Source organism: Syzygium oleosum, unplaced genomic scaffold, assembly GCF_021117445.2.
Source record: "Syzygium oleosum isolate NSW1041296 unplaced genomic scaffold, Sole_v2.1 Sole_v2.21, whole genome shotgun sequence".
Classification (NCBI taxonomy): Eukaryota; Viridiplantae; Streptophyta; class Magnoliopsida; order Myrtales; family Myrtaceae; genus Syzygium; species Syzygium oleosum.
Genome location: NW_026607505.1, coordinates 4,860,545 through 4,878,207, shown reverse-complemented (window position 1 = coordinate 4,878,207; position 17,663 = coordinate 4,860,545). Strand labels below are relative to the sequence as shown.

General features: G+C 42.8%; 1 protein-coding gene across 1 annotated transcript; it reads right to left on the bottom strand.

The window, feature by feature from the left end:
- Positions 1-8,439: 8,439 nt before the first annotated feature.
- LOC115671200 (copper-transporting ATPase PAA2, chloroplastic) lies at positions 8,440-17,407 on the bottom strand. Its single transcript, XM_030592692.2, has 17 exons — positions 16,646-17,407; positions 16,455-16,532; positions 16,175-16,272; positions 16,022-16,075; positions 15,611-15,697; positions 14,612-14,776; positions 13,985-14,095; positions 13,649-13,717; positions 12,572-12,681; positions 12,231-12,336; positions 11,745-11,811; positions 11,124-11,203; positions 10,560-11,014; positions 9,892-10,066; positions 9,276-9,407; positions 9,018-9,168; positions 8,440-8,834 (listed from the first exon to the last, which is right to left on the bottom strand). Exons 1-17 carry the CDS (start codon positions 17,337-17,339, stop codon positions 8,698-8,700), a joined length of 2,769 nt encoding a protein of 922 aa, XP_030448552.1. The 5' UTR covers positions 17,340-17,407; the 3' UTR covers positions 8,440-8,697.
- Between the last annotated feature and the right edge of the window lie 256 nt (positions 17,408-17,663).

The window sequence follows — 17,663 nt, the reverse complement described above, 5'->3', positions numbered from 1 at the left end:
TAATACATACATAGGAGTTATCGGAAAAGCCCGAAAGCCCGGACCAACGCCACTTTTTTCGAGCCTAATTATGCTCTAGCCGTGATCTTAGGCTCGTTGCTCAGGGCAATCCAAGCTTAAGATGCAATGGCTCGAATCTACCCAAACTAAAATTTGAGAACAAAAGAAATATGCAGAAGATACATAATCTACGCTCGAAACGTCTTTCATAAAGTCCTACCAATCAAAAGAAATCCAAACTTGCGCGGATGCACGCAGCCTGCAAAGTGTCATCGCATAAAAATCGATCGCATGCACAGTACGTAACATTGAAATCAATGGATCTAATCAGATTGAACCCCCTCATCTGACTCCCTTTGGAGTAGGGGTGAGCACAATAGATTCGTACGTAATATAAAGACCAATGGATCCAATTAAATCAAATAAATAAACCCACATTTGACTCTATTTGGAGCAGGGGTGAGCATTTCTAGAGTTGATCCAGTTTCCACCGGGAACCCATCCGTTGGAACCGGTTTCCTAATTTTGGGAATCTGGAATCCCTGTACACCTAAGAACTTGAAACCTACCATGTCATTGGCTATATGGTCAATTCCAGGTCTACTCCAACTATATTCTTAATTGAACGTTGCGGTGAATCGTCACATCTAATGACCACCATTTGCTACAATTTACCAGCCACAACTCATATTTAGATACACAAAAAATATAAAATATTAACAAAGTAAAAGTCTCATTCATCGATATCGCCAGAAAATGAAAACTTAGACTGATGGATTCAGATTATACACTCATCAATGGACGCCGTGGAATACTGTAGGATCGCGCGAAGACATAGAGCAAAGAAAAACGCAAAGACATGTTTTAGGTTGCGGGTTCGAAACCTACTCATCGGGATCGGTTCTCCAATTTTCTGAACCCATAACCTACCAAAAAAAAAACCTACCCCGGAAATCTAAAATCCGACCGGTTCCCACCGGTCCGGATCTCCAACTCCTGAGGGCGCGTTTGGTAATGTTTATGTTTATGGGAACAATTTCTTTTCAAAAATAATTTTTTCTATTTCTATTTCTTGGATGAGTTTTTGAGCAAAAGAATGCGTTTGGTAACTGCACAAAATTTCTATTTTTGGAATAGAAAAAAAACAGAAATGTGTTTGACACAACCAAAAAAATTTCTATTCCCAATTTTTTGCATTCAAATCTATATCTTTTATTTAACCATAAGTACAAGTTATAAGTGAAAAAAACCAATAAGCATGGTTTATTGATTTCTCTAATCCTTTTTAGAGGTTTAAAACCCCTTTTAATCCCTAAACTAAGAAATCTTCAAAAATACCACTTGGGCACCTCAAAAAATTTAAATTTCACTCAAAGTGGGTGGCCACGGGTATTCTATGCCATTTTGTGAATTTTTTTAAAAAAAATTTTGGGGTAAAATTTATTAAAATTTTTTACTTTCCCTAAATCTGTTTCTTTTTATTTTCCAGAAATTTTTTTATGAAATTTTTTTAAATTTTTAAAATTTCGGAATTTTGCAAATTTTTATGGGTTTTCTGATTTTTATGGATTTTCTGAGAATTTTTCTGATTTTTATGAATTTTTGGAATTTTTTAATTTTCTAATTTTTTTTAGGGATTTTTCTGAAATTTTTCTAATTTTTATGAATTTTCGAAATTTTTTAATTTATTCTAAGCCATTTTATGAATTTTTTATTTTTGATTTTTTTGGGGAAAAGTTTATTAAAATTTTTTACTTTTCCAAAATCTCTCTTTTTATTTTCCAGAAACTTTTTTATGAATTTTTTTTAATTTTTTAAATTTCAGAATTTTGCAAATTTTTATGGGTTTTCTGAATTTTCCTGATTTTTGTGGATTTTCTGAGAATTTTTCTGAATTTTTGGAATTTTTTTATGAATATTTTTTTTATTATTCCCGTCGGGAATGGACCGGACCGGTGCTTTGAGACGATCTACAGACGACGGAGGATGGAGAAGGAGCTGAGGCCGCGACTTGAGGATCGGACCTTTTTATTTCTTTTTTTATTTATTCTGGGACCAAAGAAGTAGAAAAAAATCTACTTCTTATTTCTGTCCTAAATCTATTTCTTGGCCATTTTTCTATTCCGGAAAATAAAAAAATAAAATGCGTTACCAAACAGATTTTCGTTCTTTCTTTATCCCAGAGAAACAGAAAAAACAGAAAAATAGTGAAATAGAAACGTTACCAAAGGGAATAGGAGGAGCAGGAGGAGATTGCAGGGAGGTCCTCGGTGGGTGTCGACGGAATTTGCAGGGAGGTCCTCGGTCGTTTCGACAATTAAAGATGCGGTGCCCCGCGGAGAGGATCTGCAGAGAAAGGGGGTGGTGGGTGGGCCCCGTATCTGGAGAACTCTGATTGGATTGATCTGACCAAAGCGCAGCAGCAGCAGCAGCAAGAAAGAAAGAAAGAAAGAAAGAAAGGAAGACATCTCTCCCTCTCTTCTCTCTCCTCTTTCTTACTTTTTAACCTCGGGAACTTGGAAGGGGAGTAGGGGGGGGTGCCCCCACTTGTCCCGTCCTTCCCCGTCCCTCCATCCCTCCCCGAGCCCCCCTCTTCTGACGCCCCTGACGCCCCTGACGACCCGCGTGGGCCCCCCCCCGGGGAAAAAGCCTGTCCTCGCTCGTGACCCGACCCGACCCGACCCCGACCGGGGGGGCCGGTGTGACGCCGTTTACGGCTCCAGGATCGCCACCGTCAATACGTCCCTTTCACGGCCTTTGTCCCTCCTCCTGGCTCCAACATGTACAAAGTTTTATTCATATTATTATTATTATTTTTTAATTCTTTAGGTTAATACCCACTTAAAAAAAAAACACAAGCCAATAGCGCACACCGTACCACGTTTCACCCGAATTAATGAAAAATCCTCAAATGGGCACACTTGGTACCATGTGTGCACCGATTTGAGAGAAATGACATGCCAGTTTGGAAGGTTTTCTTTGACACAAACAATTAATTCGTTCGCGGAGTAAATATGATTCGGATAAATGTGACGTGGATGTGCCGGTTTGAAGATATTTTAACTTACTTTTGGGTGGGGTAAACGTCGCGCGAATGTACCGGTGCGGGAGTTTTTGCGATGCCAAAAATTATTTTTGTCGCAAAATGCGGTCCAGACATATTAGTTGGAGATTTTTTTAATTGGCATATTAACCCTGTCTTTTTGTGGTGGGCTTTGTTTTTTACTCTATTTTGGGGTGTGGGGGGGGATATGACCAACTAACTGTTTAAAGAACTGGCCAAATCCATGCTTCGTTGGGTTTTAATGAAACGTGATGTAATTGTTTAATGTTGTCCTGGGTTTTTTCGGGTTTTCCACATCAGAGGATGTCCCGATTAAAGCCAGCATGTCTCTCTCTCTCTACCCCCACGGGGGGGCCCCACCGGTGGGCCTGGCGCCACGTGGCTCATTGGGATGTTTTTCTAGGCCTTTCCTGTTGCTCGTGATATGCCATCGCGAGCAAGTGGACGTTACCATGTGTAAACGAATGGGACGTGGCTGCGTACGTTGCCCCGATCGTTCGAGGCTCGAAATCTCATCGAACTGAGGACGTCGACTGTCGAACGTTTGTTGGGTCGAGATCGTCGGATCGAGGAGGAGCCTCGTGGTCGTCGGCCGTCGGATGGAGAGTTCGCAATGGCTTTGTGATCCGATCTCCCTTGGCACCGTACGAAATGGGCCCCTGACGGACTCTTCTATTTATTACAGTGGTTCCAGTGCGGACACTTATATCGAACTTAGGCGCAGACCGGTCCGATATCATCTGTGGAGGATGCGAGGCGATTGCGCGTGAAACTCGTCGAGCCCAGCGGATTTTTAATCAGCTCGCAAAAAGCGATCGGAAGGGTGACCATACATAGGAATACAAAATGCCCGCAGCTCATCGTCTAGCTTCACCAATCCAACCGCGAGATGACTTTCGAGTACCCACCCATTCTGGCTAACTCATCCGCAGCCATCCAGAGAGGACCACCCATATTGGCATCACCTCCGCTCCTCTCGTTTTCCTTCTATCTAAAACTGGTCCCTAAAAAGTCTTTCGAATGCACGGCAATCGCCCACATACAAACACTTGAGTAAGTGTCGGAAAGTTCGATCCAAAAACTTTTCAAATAGAGAATAAGGTAAAAAGGATCCCGCGTGAATAATTTCGCATTGCCCCTCGGCCAAATTCGAGTGCGCACACATGGAATCGAAACTTTTTACCAAAACGTGGGAACGAGCAGAAGGCAATGATATGGAAAAACCATGAAGAAGAAGAAGAAGTGGGGGAGAGAGAGAGAGAGAGTGTAGGGACAAGAGATCACATGCGAAGCGTTGGCGCATGAAATGGGAAGTTTGGCCTTTGTCTTTCTCGACCAACCGCAATTGCTGCCCCCCTCCCATTATCACGTGCCCGATTCAATGCCCCATTTATTTAAAGGATCCATGGCCCCCAACTCCCCCCGCTGTTGTACCCCCTCCACCAGATCTTTCTTTTCCAAAGCTTAAAGAATATTTTTGCGAAGTGAATATCCCCCCACTCCACTTTATGTTCAATTGGTCATTTCATCGATGCCGGGAAGTCGGCATTATTGCTGCTAACTAGATCCGCCAAAATGAGTTATTGACCAATTTCTTAACCCGTATGGGTGTTAAATAGGTCGTAAATGTGTTAATTATATTTAGTAGATAAATCATGTATGGATTTATAAATAATAGGGTTAATACCACGAAAAATCCTAAACTGGTACACTTGTGACACATTTACCCCAAACTATTTTTTTTACCATAAAAACCCCAAACCAGTACACTGCGACAATTTTTTCGAACTATTTTTTGACCATAAAAACCCAAACCAGTACATCTGACAATTTTACCCGAACTTACCACAAAACCCCAAACTGATACATATGTGACAATTTTACCCTGAATTAAAATTTTAATATTATTTTTTATTTTTTTCGAATTTTTATTTTTTTTTCCTTTATTTTTATTTTCTTTGTCTTCAACCTTTGGCCGGTCGCCGGTCCGGCGACCTGCCAGAGGCGGAAGCCGGCAAGGGCCGCCCTCGCCGATATCGGGCGAGGGCTACCCTCGCCGGATCTGGCTAGGGCGACCCTCGCCTGCGTCGGGCGAGGGTTGCCCTCGCCGGCGTCGGGCGAGGGCTGTCCTCGCCCGCTCAGGCAAGGGCGACCCTCGCTCGACTCAGGTGAGGGCGACCCTCGCCCGACTCAGGTGAGGGCGACCCTCGCCCGACTCAGGTGAGGGCGACCCTCGCTGCGTTGGGCGAGGGCTGCCCTCGTCTGGCTTCGGGCGAGTCAGCCCGCGCCTGGGCGGGCGAGGACGGCCCTCGCCTGGGCGGGCGAGGACGGCCCTCGCTAGATCCGGCGAGGGTCGCCCTTGCCGAGTCGAGCGAGGGCGGCCCCTCGCCAGCGGCTGCCGGAGGCGGCCCTCGCCTCTGGCCGGTCGCCGGACTGGCGACCAGCCACTGGTTGAAGTGAAGAAAAAAAAAAGAAAAGAAAAAAGAAAAAAAATATTAAAAATTAGTTGGGATAAAATTGTCACATGTGTACCAGTTTGGGGTTTTTTGTGATATGTTCGGGGTAAAATTGTCACAGGTGTACCGGTTTGGGGTTTTTTATGGTAAAAAAAATAGTTCGGGGTAAATGTGTCACAAGTTTACCAGTTTAGGGTTTTTCGTGGTATTAACCCTAAATAATATGGGTTATAAATGAGTTTACAATTTACTTGGATCCAATTTACTTTTATGAATCTCTTTCTGTTCTTTCTCGCCTTATTCGACCCTGCGCTCACTTATGCCATACTTTCACCTCAATTTAAGTATAAATTTTCGTAAATTAAGTCAAATACATAGCAATTTGAATCAGGTCTGGTATGAGTACGATATGGGTTTGGTTGGGTATTTGTCACTAAATTTGCATTTTTTAGAAAATGAGTCAAAACGGATTAAATAGATCGAACCATTTTCAATCTGATCCAAATCTGACTCGACTCACCTGTTTCATGAGTGTACTGCTAACTCATCAAAATCGAGTTGAATCACAACAGATTATGTTATTTAAGATGGGGATCATGGAAAGGGTAAGGGAGAATGTGAAAATGGGTCGGATTGGTTTGCACTGCATTGGCAGCCAATAATCTTTCAATTTTTGCGAGAGAAGGATAAATTTAGGACCTTAATGTTTGAACCCATCAATAATTTTATGGGAAAATTCTAAAAAAGAGTTTGAAGTGCCATTATTTTCTTAAATAATGACATGAAGCAGACCTTATTTCATATAAGGGCCTAAAGTGGCCAAATTATCTCAAATAAGAACTTTTGATCGTCCAACCAAGACGTGACTATTCCGGTAAGGGGGATTTCAGTCAAAAAAATTCTAAGTAAATTTTTTGATTTTTTTTTCTTTTTTTCTTTTTTCTCTTTCCTCCCCTAGCCATCACCACGCCTCGTTGATGGCCAGTGGAGTTTGCCAGCCTCGGGCGAGGGCTGCCCTCGTCGGCGTCGGACGAGGGCGTTCCTCGCCAGATCCAGCAAGGGTCGTCGGCCATTGATGAGGCCTGGTGATGGCCAATGGAGAGAAGAGGGAAAAAGAAAAAAACAAAAAAAAAATCAAAAAAGAAAAAAAGAAAAAAAAGTAAAGAACGATATGCCTTTCGACCGGTAAGGCCAAATTATTCTTTAAGATTGATATGGCCAGTCTTTATCTGAAATAATGTCCATTTTAGGCTTTTGTTTGAGAAAAAGATGACACTTCGGCTGCGCATGGCAACCATTATGTGCCCGGAAACAGATTATGCTCAGAAATGATTCTTTTTTATTCCGTGCCCGGAAATAATTTCTAAGCATTTAAATGCGTTTGGCAACTGCCCAAAATTTATATTCTTAGAATAGAAAAAGAATAGAAATGCATTTGGTAACTATACAAAATTTCATTTTATTAATAATATTTTGAATTTTTAATATTTCTTTCTTTTTTTTCCTTTTTTTTTTTCTTTCTTTCCCTTCCCTTCCTTGGCCATGGCCGATCGCCGGTGCCAGCGAGGGCGTCGCGGCCCTTGCCCTCGCCCTCGCCGCCAGCCTCATTGGGTGGCGACAGCGAGGTCGGCCTCGCCTTGGCTGGGCGAGGCCTCACCGTCGCGGTCGCGAGCCGTCTTCACCTAGGCGGCGAGGGCCGCGACGCCCTCAACGGCGGGCGGTGGGCGGTAGGCCGAAGAACAACAACAAACCAAAAAAAAGAAGAAAATCAAGAAGAATCAGAAATGGAAAAATTGTTCAAGAATCAAGAAGCTACTTTTTTTTGCTTTTTAATTCTGTTCCAAAACTGATTCTGGAAACAATTTTTTGCAAAATTGTGCCCGGGCACAAAAAATTTAACAAACGGATTTCTGTTCCCAAACTGATTCTGGGAACAAAAGAACAGAAATTTTTACTATTTGGCAAGTTGCCAAAGATGCTCTTCAAGTTTTTATTTGAGATAATTTCTGCTTCCGGTACTTATTTGAAATTTTCTCGAATTTTACGGGGAATTCGTTATCGAATTCATTATGATCAGGTGCAAAAAACCCAATTTGATGAAAATGACGAGAGGCATACACAGGACATGGCGTCATGTGGATGCCAAGCTAGTGCCCGTAGCTGGCTGCTCCGGCTGGGAGTAGTTTTTTTTGTAGGGATCACGTCGCTCCTCAAGCAAACGGGGGGGCGTTAGGCTAGGCGACACAGGCCACGCACCGTGGCGGCCGTTCATTGGCTGTCAGGGATCTGGGGCCCACGGGGACCGAAGGAGGAAAGGAAGGACGAGTCCTTTTCCCGGGATCCATGTGCGACTCTGCGGGACGGTTCTGAAACCGGGGCTCACAAAGCTCCGCGGTAGGCGTACCGCCCCCCACGTCCCTATCGCTTTGGGGTCGGGTCTTAATGTGATGTATCGGTACTGGTTCCAGCCATTTCCTATGAGGAAATTCCAAGGTCGTTTGGGCCCTTGCGAAAAAACCCCTTTTCACTACCAGGCCCATCTGGCCTTTCTACCTGGTCCACGACGTCCTCTTGATTGATGGTGGACGATGGCCATCATATGTGACAACTACCGGTGCTAGCGTGAATAATTTTGCAAATTCTTTTTAAAATTTTCTGATACGCCGGTGCATAATTTTCGACCAAAATTAACTAGATTAAATCGGCACAATTAAAAAATTTAAGACAGAATTGACCGCCATATAATGAGTTTAAGACTTTTTGGATAATATCCCAACCTTTCGATGGAAGAGAGAGAGAGAGAGAGAGAGAGCTGTGTGGCCAATCAATCTTTTACTTGAAAACTGGAAGACCCGTTTATCCAAAGGAAGTACACAAAGGAAGATGCTGTGATCATGCTATGTAAAGAGTCCACCGAGAAAAGTAAGAATGCCACCCTTTGTTCCTTTTTTTATACATGCTCTCTCGCCTGTCGAGCTTTTTTGACTGGTCCACTACACAGAACCAGCCCTTTCCTCACACACTGGATAGTCAGCGAATTGTTAAACTCTATGATCAGTTTTATAGAAATACAAAAAATCTCCCACATGGAAGGATTGGGAGGAGGAAAAAAAATTGAACAGACTAAGTTGGGAAGCCGAAGATGGCGAAGGGTTTCTCTCCTCATTTTGTTATATCCTAGCTCTTGGTTATTCCTGCACGGCATTTCGGCTTACTAGGAAATAGTAACTCCTCTCTGTTCCTGCGCGATCCGTGGAGTCGGAGAAGTAACGAGTTGGTCACCACGAAAATCGAGCTCAACGCCATCAGTCCACCTGTTGAACACGCAATCAAGAGTTATGGGAATGTCAATATGTGGAAGCACGAAATCAGAGGCTGCGGGATGATCGAAAACAATTCCATGCCCTCGTGCAATGGAACCCACACGCGTGAGAGGTCACTCGGTGCGAGCGTGTTTTCTTTCGAATTACAGCTCCATGGACATTACGTGAAGGTACCTGACAGAGAGGGTGTCATGGCAATATCAAACTGGGGAAGTAGTACTCCTGCAGCGATGGGCACAGCAACGACATTGTACGCTACCGCCCATGATAAATTTTGATACACTTTACCCATCGTTGCCTGTGCAAGATCAAGTGCCTCGACAACCTGCCCCCGACAAAATAAGATGGATTAAAGAAACACGAGGAAACATTAGATACAACCTTGATGAATCAATCAACACTACGAACAATATTTGACCAAGTACTGCATACCTGGGAAAGTTTACTACGGAGTAGTATTATGGATGCTGCGTCAGAAGCAGCAGTTTCCTGTGCCTCAAGTGGCAAAGCAATCCCAACATCAGCACGAGCTAAAGAGGGTGCATCATTTATGCCATCTCCAACCTGCAAAGAACAAGCATGTCAGGTACCATTGACTATACAATGATCAAAGCAATCAAGTTCCATGCTAAAAACAAGCAATACACGCGATAGATCACTGAGCTGGCTTCATGAGTAAACAATCCTAGAATATGGCTCATTTTCATCACTATAGTGCAGTGTACACGTGTATTTACAATGACAGATCACACGAAACTGCTCGGAGACAATTGTCCTTGCCCTCTAAATCACTCTTTGCCCTTCAGCTATCCGTGTGGAAACTGATCTCTTATGCTCTCGTTGATCAGGTTGGTGAACTTAAATACTTTAGGTGGAGTTATCACAGGCATCTTCATGGCCACACAAATGCCAAACACACAGGTGGCCAATAAGTCAACTTCAGTGTTTCCTCGCAGACTTTTTAAAAGATGCCATAGTTGGATAAAACGAGTTGCAATACTTTAAGACTAACTTCAGAAAATCATCCAAGTTGAATGGATTAACATACCATTGCAACACAGTGTCCTGCAGCTTGAAGAGCCGATATGACATCAGATTTCTGTTGGGGAGTTAAGGAAGCATTGATACTTTCATGTCCTATCCCAACTGTCTGCGCTATATTTGCAACTGCCTCTTCCCTATCTCCTGACAAGAGGATGGTCTTGATTCCCTTCTCTTGGAGCCTTTTCAAAACAGTAAAAGCAAGAAGAAATCAGATTATAGACTTTAGCACAAAAAATAGAATGATGGAAAGTCAAGTTATTCTGACAATAAACTGATGTGGTTATTTGAGTGTTTTCTTAGCTGTTTCATGCCATCATTTATACAAGATGAGTTCATGTTTGCTACAGTAAGAGAGATCCCATAGATGAGCATCGTGCTATACTATAATAATTTGCTTCAATTTGGGTAGTCTTCTCTGACAAGTTTCCTAACTTAACAATCCTAAATATGACTGAGGGCAAAAGAGAGGAAAAAGGGGAAAAAAAAACTCAGATTTGTACGTATTGAATGATAATTCTTCTGATCTGCTGCCAGAGGCATAGCATTGCAACTAGAGGAACGAGACCGGCCAACTTCAGTTTAAATCTTAATTTCCAAAGAGAAAATGTGGGGACTTTCCTTTTTGCGTATGCAGTTGCTAGATGAGTATATCTCAGACAGACAGAAACTAACCTAGTTACTGTAGACTTGGCATCCTGGCGCAGACCGTCTGATATGGCAATTGCACCAATTATGCCTTCACCTTCTCGTCCAACATAAACCACTGTTTGTGAATCTTTTGACAGTGACACCCGTTTAGACAATTGTTGCATCACAGCCTCTTCGAGGTTCAAAAGGTCAGATACGTCCGTTCTTCTATGGAATCGTTCATGAACCCAGTCTAACGAACCAACTGCCACCAGATGCCCATCTACTTCTGCTAATGTCCCATAGCCAGGTTCTGAGAGTTGTCCTCTAGTACCAGGCAAGGACAGATTCATTGCTTCTGCTTCGTTCACAATAGCTTTTGCAACTGGATGCAACGCTGTCCTCTCTACTGCGTAAGCCATCTGAAGAACTTCTGATTCACTATAAGACAATGAAGCCACTGCAGAAACAGCTGGTTTTCCCTCAGTAAGTGTTCCTGTCTGATGGTTAATAATAACAAAATAAGTTTCTGCAATTTCGTCACATGTATTTGAACTTCAAAGCGGAATGCTACGTTAAAAGAGATATAATACTGCAAATCAGAGGTACCTTGTCGAAAGCAACGTAATCAACACCAGCTAAGCGTTCCAATACATCTCCTCCTCTAACAAGTAGCCCCTCTCTGGCTCCTGCTCATTTTTCAGCATGACAAAAGGGAAATTAGATCTGCCAAAAGTCAATGTTCATTCATTTGTTGGGAAAACATTGTAAACCTTGCTTTTCTTTTTAGGAGAAAATAAACCTGCACATGTAGAAAGATCTAATAGAGAAGACAGGATCAACCCAAGTCGAATAAGTCTTACTCATTCTAGTTCCCATAAGGAATAGATATCTCCCCACAATATGCAGAAGTTTAAAATTTTGAAACGAATCGTGTAATTTGTACCAGAATATGAAGACTTATAGTAAGCTCTTAAAAAAGAAAACTTTTGCACAGAGATGCCTGTAAAAACTCCAAAATTGCAGTGATAAAGACCAGAAGAGAATGGCATCATAAGCAGCACCTTCAAGTTTATTGTCAACTATTCCAGAATCCTACCCAAACATCCAAAGGGCGACCTTCTAGAAACAAAAGTAAAGTGAATCGTAGCAATTACCAGCACCATTTACTTTCTTGGGAGTGTATGACTCTTTCATTTATGCGATCAATCACAAAAGTAAAGTAATTACCAAGAGATGTGCCGACCAAGATTGCGGTTGGAGTTGCAAGGCCCAATGCGCAAGGGCAGGAGACCACCTGGAGAGACACGCAGAAGACAAAACTTACACACGGGATTATCAGCTAAGATTCAGAGCACAGGAATATTGACGGAAGAAACTTAAGTGATAAGGTTTGGATTCTTCATTGGAGTGTATTAATCCAACTAAGAGAAAAGATTAAGCATTAGGAGTTCTGTGAGCTGCATCACATGAAGACTGACAATTTTCGGGGAGTACACAGCACTAGTTACTCATTTCACGTTTAGCAGGCTAAGTTCCGGTATTGAGGAACGAAGCAGATCATTACAACCCTGGCAGAAGAAACTCCTGAAAATCTTACCCATGGTCAATCTACCATCTTGCCTCTGAACATGGATTGTGACAGTTTCAAAAAAACACACTTTGAACTCCACCGAAAATAGAATGTGACATACGGTTTTCTAGACTATTACTTACCAGGACATCTACAGAAAGCTTCAAACTTAAGAGCAAGGGATCTCCATCTGGACCAGCAATATCATTAAGCAAGACATCAGGAAAAATGTGTGTCCCGATGTAGTACCTAAAAAAGAAGGTAAACACATTACATAGGTTATTGATAGCTCCTCTTCACAAAGGATAGACAATACTAATACTAGTAACGGCACATTTCACTCAGAATACTTTAAGATAGATTTTGACTCATTATATTGTGACCCATATTCAGGAGGAATATTATAAGCCAGAATCCCCAATAACAGTTCTCACAATGAATGTAGCATGGCTGGTGATGGAAAACATTAAACAAGCATACCCACCAGAAAGCAAATGTTGCTGCCGATAGGGTCATTATACTGTACACAAATGGTCCAGCTATTGCATCTGCAAGTCTTTGTATGGGTGCTTCCCGAGCTTGAGCATCCTCAACCTAAAATTTTGAAAGCAACACCTTTAGTGCATTATTGTCTCTCTGTCTGTATACCTGACAGTGTAAGCTTAAAATATTCCCAAAACATTGCACAGGATAAAGCTTAAATTCGTTCATCTGTCATAGAATAATCGACAAAATTATCAGCTCGTCCATGCTTTTCACCAATTCCTTAACTTTGTTTTAGAAATTTTTGTAATGCTTTGTCAAAAGCCATAATCATTGAATTCCGACGCGTGTTTTTAGCTCCATGATTAAAGATTTGGGTGACTCGTGACCCTGACATGATATATGTTAGAAATGACATTGACCCCACAAAGAAAACTATTGACAATTAACAAGGGAAAAAAAAGACAATGAGAAGAGTGTGGCAGAGCACCAAAGTGAATTATAAACAAAGATTCATCTGTCGGCTTCAATGGATGCAAAAGAGATCACAACAGCAACTTCAGGCATCATTGTGTAGCTTGATTGACACGTGAAATCTGATGAACTCATTTTCCTAACTTACTTCTATCAGTTGATTCATAAGTCATATACATCACACTCCCTCAGTTTTTTTAATCCGGATCTTTTCCTGCTTCTGTTTCAATCTATCTACCTTGTCTTTCTTCAATTGCCCATTCTGATTCTCCCTAGCATTACTAGTCCTCATGCATCTTCATTTATAAATCCATCTGTTCCTCTCTTTTTTCAACTTCACTTTGTACATTTTCTTCACCTACTTTTAAAGATCCTGGACAACTATATAAGGAAAAAAATCCACGCTTGTATGATGCCAATTGTATTACTTTCACTATAATTGTGCCGATAATATGTTAATGCCCAGGGTTGAAAGGTAAAGCTGGATGTCACCCATGTCACAGCCACACATCCATTATAAGGATAAAGAGTGTCAAAATCCAGATTTCAGGTAAGGTTAAATGTCAGAATATCCAAGCATTGACAAAGAGAGTCTTTTACTAACCATGCGAAATATCTTGGATATCGTTGAATTGGAACCAGTTGTAGTGGCTTCAATTCTTAAAGGACCATCCTGAAAATAAATACAGAAGAAATGTCCACCATTAAGAACATTAAAGGTCAACCATAAATGGCAAATCCTCTGAACAAACTCATTACAAAATAATTGCCTGAAATGTCACTGCATAATTCCTTTTGTTAGTCAAGCACGAAAGGCCAGAATGTTTGTCTCAGGGTAATTATGCATGGTATTATGCAAATCATTTGTAAGATAAGGGGAAATCAATTTCCTTGTCATTAGAGTTAAAATGAGGAATAAGCTATGAATGCAAAACTTTACCCAGTTTATTGTTCCTGCTGAGACCCTGAGACCTTTTTCCTTGAAAACAGGAAGTGATTCTCCAGTAAGCATGGATTCATCAACAACACTTCTACCGGCAAGAACTTTCCCCTGTAAAGTAAGACTTGAGCTAAGAAAAACATATCTATGAGATATGCCACAAAATCTACTGCTTAAAAGTGTAACACTGACTATGCCCGGATCACTGGTTTGCTGATTCAATAGAAGTACACTTACACGAGTAATGTAGCACCATACTAAAAAAACAAACCGGTACGCAAAGCAATTTAAAGGGCCACTAAAACCACAGTCCTTCATAACGATTGAACATTTGTGAAAGATACTTCAGTAAAGCAAATTGAAAATTTCGATGTACTATACTACAATCACAGTCCTTCATAATGATTGAACATTTGGGAAAGATACTTCAGTAAAGTAAATTGCAAATTTCGATGTACTAGATGACTATAGCAAAGGTTATTCAACAGAAGCAGGATGAATAAGCTGAATAAAAAAATTCACCAGTATAAAGGTACTCTCATACTAAGGAAAAGACTATTACTGCATCTTTTGCCTATGTGGCGTATTCATGTAAATCATAACTTCACGAGGTTATTAGACACTCACATCCACAGGAATGGTCTCCCCAGGCAATACCAGCACAGAATCACCAGCTCGAATATCATCTGTTGGAACCTCAACGCATAATGCGTCAGAGCAAAGTACACTATCAGTAGAGAGATCACTTTCTGAGGAAGTAATGACCAGTCGAGACTGAGTGGATATCAATGACTGCAAATTACCAGCATCGGTCAGTCTTAGAGTATTAGGATTTAGGGGTATTCAAGATGAGCAAAAATCTCCCAAAAAGCTTCAAAGTGCTTAAACCATGTATAAAACTTACTTGAAGTAATGATAAGTCTTTAAACAACTAATCTGTGAAACAATACCCAGGATTTAAAAAGATCATAGTGATGTACAGTCGAGGTTAAAAGAGAACACTGGAAAACAGTTGACATTAATCAGGATAGGATAATTAGTACAGCCCAAGTACTTCTGAAAGCAATTCAAATATGTGTGCCCTTATATAGGCACTAGGCGTAAACCTAGGATAGATGAGACATGATGCAGATATGCTTACGAAATAAGCCCAATCAGAAGGTGCTTCTGAAATGCCTCTTGCGCATAAATGCGAAACTGGACAAAGTGCATCAGAAAACTCCATATCATGAGCCTCCAACTGCCCAACCAGATTTCTTGTTTCACAAAGGCATAAAAACTAGTGGAAAGATCAACAAGGAGGAGCAAGTGGAATATTTAGCCTGAGGATACCGCATTAATAGATTATGTTTTATATAAGGAAATTTCTGCCATTCAGTTAAGGTGAAATCAACGAATACAATAACAAGCCGAAAAGTTTAATTTGGCAGATCTACAACATTATATTGACAGATCAAAATAAAAATGATGTTAAAATAGTTTCTGGGCATAATCAAATTTGTGATGTTCACTTTGAAGATTCCTTGCACGTCCTAGACTAAAGTGTAGTTTAACATCAACAGATCTCAAGGCGCATCCTGTTCAAATGTTTTATGTAAAAAAGATATAGAGAAGATTTTGACTTACTAGAAGTTCATTCATATCACTAGATGCACTGACTCTTGCCTTCTCTTCTAGGGAACGTCCCAGGAGCACAAAGCCAAGAAGCATGACCTGCATGCTAAAAATAAATTGCCTTGTGTGAGACATTTATCTATTATCTTTCGTGTAGAAGAATGTCATTTGCGTGAGCATGAAACAGTATATCTTAGTGCAGCTTGAAAAGGCTTGCTGCGAAGATCCTCATCGAGATTTTGAGATTTATTTTAATCAGTATTATGGCTTTTAGAAATGACATTACCAAACCATTCAAACAAAACAATAATAACCGAGTGGCCATAGCATGCATCCAGTATGAGTCGCTTCTCACAGGCCGCTTGACATCAGGTATAAACATGGAAAGGAAGCAGCGGAAACTCATAAAAGATAGCAAATCACCGGCTCATCGAAGAAAGATGCATCCCAGTCAAGCCCAGGGTTCAGAAGGGAGACCTACGAGAAAGTAACTCGACAATTTAATTTTCAAGAGAGCGACAAAACCAGAAAAAAAAACTGGGGAAACACCAAAAACCTATCCGCGAAGAGCCTCACCGAACTGATTAAAAAGGCTGCAATTGATCCAAATCCGACGAGTGAGTTCATATTCGGAGATCCCCTCTCGAAAGCCTTTAGACCATCAAAGAGCAAGTCTGCACAAGATCTTAGTCTTAAAATCTAGAGCCGCATGATTCACTCTGCAAACCATCTATTTTTGGACGATGACCCACTCACCCATCAGCCTTTCCAAAGGCATCGGATGTCCAAATATACCATATTACGCGCAGGAATTTAACGATTATGGGAGTAAAAGAGAAGGGAATGGTCAACTAACCTCTTCCTGGTCCAAGAAGAGCCCCCAAAGCCAACCCCCCTTTAACATACGAATTGTGAAGAAACTCCCAAAATGATCCTAAGTCGGCCACCACGAACAGAACAGTCAATTCAAAGTGCAGATTTCACTTGACATCATCAGCGAGCTGAGATCGATTCGTTACTAAGATGCGAAGAGCTCGATGTACTCACCATGAGCAATATGAATCCCGAGAGAATGCAGTATGTGCGAGGCATGCGATCCGCAGCACAGCGCCACCAATGTCCAAGCAAAAGCCACGCGATTCCTGCTCTTAGCGAGCAACTCCTCCTTCTTCTTCGCCATGTCCTCCCACTTCTTCACGTTCTCCGCCACCCCGATCCTCGACGACCTCCTCTTCGCCGGGAACCCGCACTCCGTCAGCCTCGCGGCGAGGCTCTCCGCAACCCCGGCCGCGGAATCATCGCCGCCGCCGCCGCCCCCACCAAGCGCCCGCGGGCTCAGCTTGACCGCCGCGGTCTGGGTCAACATGTTGACCACGGCGGACTCCACCCGCGCGTCGGCGGAGAGGACCGACTTGACCCGGGAGACGCAGCCGCCGCACAGCATGCCGGAGACGTCGAGGAGGACCGACGTGCCGCCCCGCCGCCCGGGCTCGTCCCCATTCTCCGGAGGAGCCGGAGACGGGGTCGGGCGGCTCGCCTCGAGGGTGTTGGAGAGGGCGAGGCGAGGCGCTCGGGAGGCGAGACGCAGCGGGAGCAGGTGGTGGCGGCCGCCGCCGCCGCGCAGCCGCCGCGGGGGGAGGGGGAGGAGGCGGTGGCTGCGGAGGAGGAGGAGGCTCCGGTCGTCGCCATTGGCGAAGCGGAGCGCGCGATGAGACGAGAGCTTGAGCAAGTCCGTAGTCATCGGGAGAGAGAGAGAGAGTTGCAGATGGTCCGGACAAGGAGGAGGAGGGGAAGGAGGTGGGCGGAGATGAGACGGCGGTTGATTTTTTTTGGGTAGGTGGTGGTGGTGGTGGTGGTGGTCAAAAGAGGGGACACGTGGCGGTGGGGAAGCCTTTATCCCGAAAGGAAGGATGTGGGGTCAACGCTTTTGTGGTCAAGACGGTGGCGGAGGAGATCCTACTGTCCCACGCAGGTGCCAGGCTGGCACGTCGAGGTTGCCGTTCCGGACACGAATTTCGCACGTTATCAGCATATGTGACACGCAACACAGACCCGAGCCTCGTGT